Source organism: Coregonus clupeaformis, chromosome 11, assembly GCF_020615455.1.
Source record: "Coregonus clupeaformis isolate EN_2021a chromosome 11, ASM2061545v1, whole genome shotgun sequence".
Taxonomy (NCBI): Eukaryota; Metazoa; Chordata; class Actinopteri; order Salmoniformes; family Salmonidae; genus Coregonus; species Coregonus clupeaformis.
Window position 1 is genome coordinate 28084484 of NC_059202.1, and position 12500 is coordinate 28096983.

Below are 12500 nucleotides of genomic sequence, written 5' to 3' on the forward strand. Positions count from 1 at the left end.
TGGAGCCTGTGTAGGTCTGGACACAGGACAGAGAGAGAGAGAGGGACGTTATCTGGCTGTCACACACACACACACACACACACACACACCAGAATGGAGCCTGTGTAGGTCTGGACACAGGACAGAGAGAGAGAGGGGGACGTTATCTGACTGTCACACACACACACAGTGGTACTGATGTCGGTGATGTGGACATACAGTGAGGGAAAAAAGTATTTGATCCCCTGCTGATTTTGTACGTTTGCCCACTGACAAAGACATGATCAGTCTATAATTTTAATGGTAGGTTTATTTGAACAGTGAGAGACAGAATAACAATAAAAAAAATCCAGAAAAATGCATGTAAAAAATGTTATAAATTGATTTGCATTTTAATGAGGGAAATAAGTATTTGACCCCTCTGCAAAACATGACTTAGTACTTGGTGGCAAAACCCTTGTTGACAATCACAGAGGTCAGACGTTTCTTGTAGTTGGCCACCAGGTTTGCACACATCTCAGGAGGGATTTTGTTCCACTCCTCTTTGCAGATCTTCTCCAAGTCATTAAGGTTTCGAGGCTGACGTTTGGCAACCTTCAGCTCCCTCCACAGATTTTCTATGGGATTAAGGTCTGGAGACTGGCTAGGCCACTCCAGGACCTTAATGTGCTTCTTCTTGAGCCACTCCTTTGTTGCCTTGGCCATGTGTTTTGGGTCATTGTCATGCTGGAATACCCATCCACGACCCATTTTCAATGCCCTGGCTGAGGGAAGGAGGTTCTCACCCAAGATTTGACGGTACATGACCCCGTCCATCGTCCCTTTGATGCGGTGAAGTTGTCCTGTCCCCTTAGCAGAAAAACACCCCCAAAGCATAATGTTTCCACCTCCATGTTTGACGGTGGGGATGGTGTTCTTGGGGTCATAGGCAGCATTCCTCCTCCTCCAAACACGGCGAGTTGAGTTGATGCCAAAGAGCTCGATTTTGGTCTCATCTGACCACAACACTTTCACCCAGTTCTCCTCTGAATCATTCAGATGTTCATTGGCAAACTTCAGATGGCCCTGTATATGTGCTTTCTTGAGCAGGGGGACCTTGCGGGCGCTGCAGGATTTCAGTCCTTCACGGCGTAGTGTGTTACCAATTGTTTTCTTGGTGACTATGGTCCCAGCTGCCTTGAGATCATTGACAAGATCCTCCTGTGTAGTTCTGGGCTGATTCCTCACCGTTCTCATGATCATTGCAACTCCACGAGGTAAGATCTTGCATGGAGCCCCAGGCCGAGGGAGATTTACAGTTATTTTGTGTTTCTTCCATTTGCGAATAATCGCACCAACTGTTGTCACCTTCTCACCAAGCTGCTTGGCGATGGTCTTGTAGCCCATTCCAGCCTTGTGTAGGTCTACAATCTTGTCCCTGACATCCTTGGAGAGCTCTTTGGTCTTGGCCATGGTGGAGAGTTTGGTATCTGATTGATTGATTGCTTCTGTGGACAGGTGTCTTTTATACAGGTAACAAGCTGAGATTAGGAGCACTCCTTTTAAGAGTGTGCTCCTAATCTCAGCTCGTTACCTGTATAAAAGACACCTGGGAGCCATAAATCTTTCTGATTGAGAGGGGGTCAAATACTTATTTCCCTCATTAAAATGCAAAATCAATTTATAACATTTTTGACATGCGTTTTCCTGGATTTTGTTGTTGTTATTCTGTCTCTCACTGTTCAAATAAACCTACCATTAAAATTATAGACTGATCATTTCTTTGTCAGTGGACAAACGTACAAAATCAGCAGGGGATCAAATACTTTTTTCCCTCACTGTAAGTGTGTGTGTTCTTAACGTCCCGGTAATTTTGTCGCCCGTTTTCTTATTTCTGGATTTCTATCAAGTCCTGATTCATGATAAAGTAAACAGACAGTGCTGTGGTTCAGGGTGTTGGCAGGGCAACACTGGGATGTTCTCATTAAAACACATAGAGCCTCGTTGGTCTCTATGGAGACTAACACCAGACCTAGCTACAGGGCAAAGTCTATTATCTACCACAGACAAAGCATTCACTTCAGCCAGAGAGGAATACAGCTGTGAGTCTCCAATGAACCCTAAACCTACCTGGATCTACCTCGTCAGACCTCTACCTCTCACAGACCGCACATCTCTCCAACTTTCCATAAAGGTTGTTATCAACAAAGTCATAATTCGCTCCATTTTGTACATTCTATTTTCAGCTGGAGGGGTAATTATTGGTAACAGTTTGTACTGTAAAGTGGATTACAGATCAATTAATATGAATAGGGACTATTCAAACACACATATAAACACACACTATATATACAGTGCATTCGGAAAGTATTCAGACCCCTTGACTTTTTCCATATTTTGTTACGTTACAGCCTTATTCTAAAATGAATGTAAAAAAAAAAAAAAATACCCCTCATCAATCTACACAAAATACCCCATAATGACAAAGCAAAAACAGTTTTTTAGAAATGTTTTCCCTCCATGTTATATAGTCTATAGTATACTAACATATATAATACCCTCCATGTTATATAGTCCATAGTATACTAACATATATAATACCCTCCATGTTATATAGTCTATAGTATACTAACATATATAATACCCTCCATGTTATATAGTCTATAGTATACTAACATATATAATACCCTCCATGTTATATAGTCTATAGTATACTAACATATATAATACCCTCCATGTTATACAGTCTATAGTATACTAACATAGATAATGCCCTCCTTGTGTCGGACCAGGAGGTTTCTGAGGAGCCCGGCCTCGTTGAGGTCTCCTAGTCTGATCATGTCGTCCACTCCGTTAACGGATGTAGGATGCATGGGCCGGATCCCATCCTCCTTCTTCTTGTTGATCTCATGCTCCTGCAAGGATCAATTCAATTCAATACAATTCATTTCTACCCTCAGGGGCCATTCAGAAAGGCAATGCCAGATAAAAAAAAAGCACATACTGTATAATACAGTAGACAACATGCATCACATTCCCTAAGACAAGACATCCCCCCCTTATTCAACACATAAAGACAGAATACTGTACATATCACTTAAACCAAATATTGAAAGGGGAAAAAACTAAATTGGACATGCAATACCTTTCCTTCATCGTCGATCAGCTGCAAATGTCCAGTGTCGGTTAGTTTGACCTCAGCTCCGATGGGCATCCCAACACCAGTATCCACCCACACCCAATCACCCTTCCTCAAAACCGCCATGATTGAAAACTTATTGTCTTCAGTCTATACATTTGAAAAAAGAAAACACACGTATGTATGAGGCCATATTGTAGACTGATATTGACTGAGCCCATATTGTAGACCGATAGGGAATGAGACCATATGTGAGAATATATCAGGCCTATAAAATGGCTGCCATGGGCCACTCCCTTTACAGTAACACAATACTGACTCATACCACCTGATGGTCAAGGCCCTTTGGAGTTCTGGTTCAATAAGTTGAATAAAATATTGAGTTTTTACCTTCTCATTTTAAAGACATGTTCCGGAACTTTGGCGACCACTAAGTATTTTTTAAAATAAACATCCCGCTTTGGGGTGGATGTGTCAATGTGTAGTTCATACATGCAGAATCTATGAGCAGAACTACTGTCTTCCCTCAATTACCCACGAAATCCCTAGTTTGAAAGCAATTGTTTTTTTCTGGAAGCTGTGTAGCGCCATTTTCCCTACATTGTCCCCCTCTAACAATTTGAGTTCAACCAATGAGCTTCAGCCCCTCTCCATATGAGTGACAGCTAGCAAAAAACGAGAGCAATGACATGGCACACACAGACCTAAAATGTTGGGTAATTGGTCAGCTGCTTGATTAAGTTCTGGGTCCATACGTGTTAAAAGGAAGAGGTGTTAGAACGAGGAGCGGAACCAGAACGAGGAGCTCCACCCTCTCTCTTCGCAAGTTACGGGCAAGTCTATGACCCGAATGTCCCCTCCCCATTCCCGAAATTCGAAAGACGCCAGCGAAATTGTGACGAAAAACCCAAGAACGACAAATCGTGAAGACATTTTGTTAAAAACAAATATGATCAATAACAGTCTCAAAAGTGTCATAATAAAAAGACATTCACTGGAGACAAACGTGTAACTGATACAATACACAATCACACCGGCATTAGAACATAAAATAGCTTCCTAATGGGTCAAACCCTTATGTCTAAAGCAGTCGATCATGTCCGTGTTTTACCTGTGGGTGTTATCTATATTCCTGTAGAGATCGTAAGACTTTCTCCCTGGTCCTGTGGTAAGCCTCAGCCACCGTCCACAGTACTGTCCACGCCAGAGAGTGAGAGACCGAGACAGTCCTGTGAAACAGGAAACAGATATGCCAATACAGCACAGCCAGCACCCCTTTATGGCCTGAAGACTTTGATCCCAGACACCCAACACGGGTAACACTCAGGGCAGGTAGGTCCAGCGCAGGTATCACCCAGTGCCAACGTGGTCTCAGAGCGTTTCGTATTATTCTGTACATTTTGTATGGTATGCAAATTAATTTGTGGATCCATTTCGTATGATATGTAACAAATTGCAATTCGTAACATACAGTTGAAGTCGGATGTTTACATACACTTAGGTTGGAGTCATTAAAACTTGTTTTTCAACCACTCCACACATTTATTTTTAACAAACTATAGTTTTGGCAAGTCGGTTAGGATATCTACTTTGTGCATGACACAAGTAATTTTTCCACCAATTGTTTACAGATTATTTCACTTGTAATTCATTGTATCACAATTCCAGTGGGTCTGAAGTTTACATACACTAAGTTGACTGTGCCTTTAAACAGCTTGGAAAATTCCAGAAAATGATGACATGGCTTTAGAAGCTTCTGATAGGCTAATTGACATCATTTGAATCAATTGGAGGTGTACCTGTGGATGTATTTCAAGGCCTACCTTCAAACTCAGTGCCTCTTTGCTTGACATCATGGGAAAATCAAAAGAAATCAGCCCAACGACCTCAGTAAAAAAATGGTAGACCTCAACAAGTCTGGTTCATCCTTGGGAGCAATTTCCAAATGCCTGAAGGTACCACGTTCATCTGTACAAAAAATAGTATGCAAGTATAAACACCATGGGACCACGCAGCCGTCATACCGCTCAGGAAGGAGACGCGTTCTGTCTCCTAGAGATGAACGTACTTTGGTGCGAAAAGTGCAAATCAATCCCAGAACAACAGCAAAGGACCTTGTGAAGATGCTGGAGGAAACAGGTACAAAAGTATCTATATCCACAGTAAAATGAGTCCTATATCGACATAACCTGGAAGGCCGCTCAGCAAGGAAGAAGCCACTGATCCAAAACCGCCATAAAAAAGCCAGACTATGGTTTGCAACTGCACATGGGGACAAAGATCGTACTTTTTGGAGAAATGTCCTCTGGTCTGATTAAACAAAAATAGAACTGTTTGGCCATAATGATCATCGTTATGTTTGGAGGAAAAGGGGGGTAGCTTGCAAGCCGAAGAACACCATCCCAACCGTGAAGCACGGGGGTGGCAGCATCATGCTGTGGGGGTGCTTTGCTGCAGGAGGGACTGGTGCACTTCACAAAATAGATGGCATCATGAGGAAGGAAATGTATGTGGATATATTGAAGCAACATCTCAAGACATCAGTCAGGAAGTTAAAGCTTGGTCGCAAATGGGTCTTCCCATTCCAAATGGACAATGACCCCAAGCATACTTCCAAAGTTGTGGCAAAATGGCTTAAGGGCAACAAAGTCAAGGTATTGGAGTGGCCATCACAAAGCCCTGACCTCAATCCTATAGAACATTTGTGGGCAGAACTGAAAAAGCGTGTGCGAGCAAGGAGGCCTACAAACCTGACTCAGTTAACCAGCTCTGTCAGGAGGAATGGGCCAAAATTCGCCCAACTTATTGTGGGAAGCTTGTGGAAGGCTACCCGAAATGTTTGACCCAAGTTAAACAATTTAAAGGCAATGCTACCAAATACTAATTGAGTGTATGTAAACTTCTGACCCACTGGGAATGTGATGAAAGAAATAAAAGCTGAAATAAATAATTCTCTCTACTATTATTCTGACATTTCACATTCTTAAAATAAAGTGGTGATCCTAACTGACCTAAGACAGGGAATTTTTACTAGGATTAAATGTCAGGAATTGTGAAAAAACTGAGTTTAAATGTATTTGGCTAAGGTGTATGTAAACTTCCGACTTCAACTGTATTCTAATCTTTTTTTCCTAATAACTGGCTAAACGAAGAAGTGCCGTTTCCTGTCTGAAATGTAGCGCAGCCGGTTCAGAAACCCGGGTGTTGCATCCGCTGATATTACACCAATCAGATCATCACTCAACGTTAACATGGCGGTCTAATTAATCCACCAGGTTCTGCAACACACTTCTCTGATGGCTGCCAAACTATTGCTGTACCTTGCCTATCTGTTTTCTCCTTTCCCACCACTTGTTTGGCTCTGGGTTTCCTTCCTGCAGGGGGGGATTGGTATAGCGAACCTTTCTCTCTACGTGTAATTATTATCTTAGCATTATGCATGCTCTGGCAGTGAAGGAGCAGAGCCTAACGCATTGCAGGTATTTTAACCTTTTCTAATGAATGGTTAAACAAATATGTGGCGTTTCCTGTCTGAAACAACATTGATTAAGGTAACTTACCTACTCTAAATGTACAGTGAACAACGTTGTTTAAAAGGGGTTTTGGAACCAACCTGATCTCTGCGTTCACCATTCTATTTGACTTCAGATATCATAAGATGTGAAGTGAAATAGAATGGAGAACACAGTGATCAGGCTGGTTCCCCCAGGCTAGGTTATGTCCTGGACATTATATGGTGAACACAGAGATCAGGCTGGTTCCACCAGGCTAGGTTATACCCTGGACATTATATGGTAACACAGTGATCAGGCTGGTTCCACCAGGCTAGGTTATATCCTGGATATTATATGGTAACACAGTGATCAGACTGGTTCCACCAGGCTAGGTTATACCCTAGACATTATATGGGAACACAGTGATCAGGCTGGTTCCCCCAGGCTAGGTTATGTCCTGGACATTATATGGTGACACAGTGATCAGGCTGGTTCCACCAGGCTAGGTTATACCCTAGACATTATATGGGAACACAGTGATCAGGCTGGTTCCCCCAGGCTAGGTTATACCCTGGACATTATATGGTAACACAGTGATCAGGCTGGTTCCACCAGGCTAGGTTATACCCTAGACATTATATGGGAACACAGTGATCAGGCTGGTTCCCCCAGGCTAGGTTATGTCCTGGACATTATATGGTGACACAGTGATCAGGCTGGTTCCACCAGGCTAGGTTATGTCCTGGACATTATATGGTAACACAGTGATCAGGCTGGTTCCCCCAGGCTAGGTTATACCCTGGACATTATATGGTAACACAGTGATCAGGCTGGTTCCACCAGGCTAGGTTATACCCTAGACATTATATGGGAACACAGTGATCAGGCTGGTTCCACCAGGCTAGGTTATACCCTGGACATTATATGGTAACACAGTGATCAGGCTGGTTCCACCAGGCTAGGTTATACCCTAGACATTATATGGGAACACAGTGATCAGGCTGGTTCCACCAGGCTAGGTTATACCCTGGACATTATATGGTAACACAGTGATCAGGCTGGTTCCACCAGGCTAGGTTATGCCCTGGACATTATATGTGAACACAGTGATCAGGCTGGTTCCACCAGGCTAGGTTATACCCTGGACATTATATGGGAACACTTTTATTTATTTTTTATTTTTTATTTCACCTTTATTTAACCAGGTAAGCCAGTTGAGAACAAGTTCTCATTTACAACTGCGACCTGGCCAAGATAAAGCAAAGCAGTGCGATAAAAACAACAACAACACAGAGTTACATATGGGGTAAACAAAACATAAAGTCAAAAATACAACAGAAATAAATATATATACAGTGTGTGCAAATGTAGTAAGTTATGGAGGTAAGGCAATAAATAGGCCATAGTGCAAAATAATTACAATTAGTATTAACACTGGAATGATAGATGTGCAAGAGATGATGTGCAAATAGAGATACTGGGGTGCAAATGAGCAAAATAAATAACAATATAGGGATGAGGTAGTTGGGCGGTGTCACGATCGTCTACCAGAGAGGAGGACCAAGGCGCAGCGTTGAAAGTGAACATATTATTTATTAGACTGATCACACGATCAAAACAACAAAACGATAACGTGACAGTCAATGGTCAATACACAACCAAACACGAACAAGATCCCACAAAGAATAGCTGAAAACAGCCTACCTAAGTATGGCTCCCAATCAGAGACAACGAGCAACAGCTGCCTCTGATTGGGAACCACCCTGACCAACATAGATCTATATGATCTAGAACAAAACCCAAAACATAGAAAACACAACATAGAAGCTACCCCGTGAAACTAAACATAGAAAATCCACACCCTGGCTCAACATTTCAGAGTCCCCAAAGCCAGGGCGTGACAGGCGGGTAGTTGAAGGGAAGTGAAGTGGGCTGAGTGGCGATTGGCAAAAGGGGGCATGATTTGTTGACAATTGTAATCTAACCTTCATTTACTAGTTGTGACACACTGAGGTTCCAAACTCCGTTTTAGACGAGACTGACTTTATGACCAAAATTATCCTATTTACACTTTGTAGTCAATTTTGACGCTAGAATATATTTCTGGTTCATATCAGTGCCACATAGGCTGTTTTCAAAGGGATTCGTTGGCTTCTAGGAACAGTCGCTCTTTAAGGTCGCTCTTTAACAGTCGTTCTTTTTCCATCTGAAATTAGCCCACCCAACTACCTTATCCCTATATTGTTATTTATTTTGCTCATTTGCACCCCAGTATCTCTATTTGCACATCATCTCTTGCACATCTAGCATTCCAGTGTTAATATTAATTGTAATTATTTTGCACTATGGCCTATTTATTGCCTTACCTCCATAACTTGCTACATTTGCACACACTGTATATAGATTTTCTATTGTGTTATTGACTGTACATTTTGTTTATTCCATATGTAACTCTGTGTTGTTGTTTTTATCACACTGCTTTGCTTTATCTTGGCCAGGTCACAGTTGTAAATGAGAACTTGTTCTCCACTGGCTTACCTGGTTAAATATAGCTGAAATAAAATAAAAAAAATAAAAAAAGGTAACACATTTTTCACCAACATCGGACACTCTCTAGCGTTTGGAGGACTAAATCACCTCGAGCTCAACATTTAAATGGAACTGGAAAATAACGGTAAGTTTTGCGACTAACGACACCCTTCTAGCTAGCTGACTATTGATTTTCAGCGCAATTTATGTAAGTTAAGTTAGGTTTTGAGTCGCTCTTTAAGGTAACATCTGATCAGCTGAAAGTAAACTAGTGGAAAAATTATGTTGTTTCCGTATTTTGGAGACATTGCTACTAGCAGTTGACCCATAATGGTAAAGACTAACTAACGTGACCTTTGAACTTCTCTGACGTCAGAGGGAGACGCAAGACTTCCCACTACCATCCCACAGGGAGACTTCCCGATTTAGATTTAGGTTAGATTTCAACAATGTGCATACCCTTATGAGACAGTGGCTACTAACCAGTAATTATTATTATGCATTTCAATCGCAACATTTGGCTGACTAAAATACAGCTTTAGAATACAACCTAGAGGATACAGATTTCAGAACACATTATTGCACCGTTTTTTTCTACACTGATTATCCCAGGCTATCGCATGTGACGCTTGCTTTTCCATGTGTTCTAGTTACAAATCAACAGATAGTAGTGGGTGATCCCACTCTTTCCTCATCTAGGAAGAGATAGGACTAGGGAGGGAGTCTCCTGTTTACCTCAGCTGGTAAGGTTTCCATGACAACGAAGTGCTGCTAATCAGAGCGCTCAAGGGTAATGACCTGAGCAAGGCCCTGCGCAGAATCACTTGATTGTGATTCAAAACAGCTACTCAACTTTCTCAGGCCATTCCTCCCAAACGATTACTCAGCTTTCTCAGGCCACTCCTCTCAAACTGATTGCCTCGCTTGTCATTGTCAAGCCAAATGAGTGACAAAGGAGCTGGCGTAATTGCACAAACCTGACTGGATCTCAGCATAATCACAACCGTCCTCTAGCCTACAACAATAAGAACATCCACAGAACAAAACAGACCTCTTTTATCCACAAATACAGTATGAATCAAAAATCACTTTGAGAACATATATCCTTTGACTATATTAACAGACGGAACAAATGTACAATAGCTGGATTTTCAGGCCCAGATGTCTCCTTATAGAACGTCTCATCTTTACAATCAAGTGCCACATCAGATAACAGCAGCACAACATGTTTTCATGAAGTACAAAACTCCAAAATGAGCCAAGTCATCAATGAAAAAAAACTACAAAAACACTTTCATTTACAACGTTTTACATTTTTAACACAGATCAGTTCTGGGCCCGTTACACCAAAGCGCCTCAGGGTAGGAGTTCAGATCTAGGATCAATTTAGCCTTTTAGATCACAGTCAGTAAAGATGATATCAAATCAGTCCTCCTAACCTGAGATCCTGCACCCAAACGAGGGCACTACGTTCATCCACCTCTGGCCTGCTAGCTCCCCTTCCTCTACGGAAGCACAGTTCCCGCTCAGCCCAGTCAAAGCTATTCGCTGCTCTGGCACCCCAATGGTGGAACAAGCTCCCCCACGACGCCAGGACAGCGGAGTCACTGACCACCTTTCGGAGACACTTGAAACCCTACCTCTTTAAGGAATACCTGGGATAGTATAAAGTAATCCTTCTTCCACCACCCCCCATAAATAAATAAAAACCATTTAAAAAAGTGGTTGTCCCACTGGCTATCATAAGGTGAATGCACCAATCTGTAAGTCGCTCTGGATAAGAGTGTCTGCTAAATGACGTAAATGTAAATGTAAATAAGAGCGTCTGCTAAATGACGTAAATGTAAATGTAAATAAGAGTGTCTGCTAAATGACGTAAATGTAAATGTAAATAAGAGCGTCTGCTAAATGACGTAAATGTAAATGTAAATAAGAGCGTCTGCTAAATGCCGTAAATGTAAATAAGAGCGTCTGCTAAATGACGTAAATGTAAATGTAAATAAGAGCGTCTGCTAAATGACGTAAATGTAAATGTAAATAAGAGTGTCTGCTAAATGACGTAAATGTAAATGTAAATAAGAGCGTCTGCTAAATGCCGTAAATTTAAATGTAAATAAGAGCGTCTGCTAAATGACTAAAATGTAAATGTAAATAAGAGCGTCTGCTAAATGACGTAAATGTAAATGTAAATAAGAGCGTCTGCTAAATGACTAAAATGTAAATGTAAATAAGAGCATCTGCTAAATGACGTAAATGTAAATGTAAATAAGAGCGTCTGCTAAATGACTAAAATGTAAATGTAAATAAGAGCGTCTGCTAAATGACGTAAATGTAAATGTAAATAAGAGCGTCTGCTAAATGACGTAAATGTAAATGTAAATAAGAGCGTCTGCTAAATGACTAAAATGTAAATGTAAATAAGAGCGTCGGCTAAATGATGTAAATGTAAATACGCCCCTGTTATTCTAGCTACACAAGACCTCTTCTTTCAAATACTGCACCTTTTTAAACCAAACGCATAATGTCTTGTATTCAGTTACACCATGATACAATACCCACTATGCTCGTCAGCCACTTCAAAACATCTGTGTAAAACCCTCTATTATACACAGACTGTCTCAATATCAAATCCATATCTGAAGACAATTAACACTTTGTGATGGAAGTATTTTAGGCGGATTCCAGATATCATTTAAGTCCTGGTTTGCACGTAAGTCTCAGTCTCTGGCCATTGAGGTTGACATATTTTACTTTATTAGGAATAACATATTTTTTAAACAAAAAATTGCATTTGACACTGCATCATTTAGCCCACAGTTAAGACAATGTGAACTGCTTAAATAAGAACCAAAAGTTCTAAACAAATATTGCATATTGACTGACTGGTTTAAACAAGTAATACAATAAACGATACTGTTTAGCGTAACCTACGTTGGGGGTCTTCAGCCAGATCCTCCTGGAGGCTAGTCAGTCTGCTGTACACATCATGCACCAGGTTCGACTAAGGGTCAGAGCTTAGCGGTCAAGGCCAAAACTTGGGCCTGACCCTCACTACTTGGGCCTGACCCTCACTACTTGGGCCTGACCCTCACTACTTAGGCCTGACCCTCACTACTTGGGCCTAACCCTCACTACTTGGGCCTAACCCTCACTACTTGGGCCTGACCCTCACTACTTGGGCCTGACCCTCACTACTTGGGCCTGACCCTCACTACTTGGGCCTAACCATCACTACTTGGGCCTGACCCTCACTACTTGGGCCTGACCCTCACTACTTGGGCCTAACCATCACTACTTGGGCCTGACCCTCACTACTTGGGCCTAACCATCACTACTTGGGCCTGACCCTCACTACTTGGGCCTAACCATCACTACTTGGG

General features: G+C 41.7%; 1 protein-coding gene across 1 annotated transcript in view; it reads right to left on the reverse strand.

Annotated features, from left to right (window-relative positions):
• The window catches only part of LOC121537627 (unconventional myosin-VIIa), a 104087-nt gene that overhangs the window by 90706 nt on the left and 881 nt on the right, over positions 1-12500 (reverse strand). The window contains exons 2-5 of the mRNA XM_041845211.2: positions 4209-4326; positions 3104-3247; positions 2721-2873; positions 1-16 (exon numbers count right to left, since the gene is read on the reverse strand). The exon at positions 1-16 is cut by the window's left edge and continues 169 nt beyond it. Of these exons, the coding sequence (XP_041701145.1) occupies positions 1-16; positions 2721-2873; positions 3104-3223 (289 nt within the window). The 5' untranslated portion in view covers positions 3224-3247; positions 4209-4326. The remainder of the gene's footprint in view (positions 17-2720; positions 2874-3103; positions 3248-4208; positions 4327-12500) is intronic.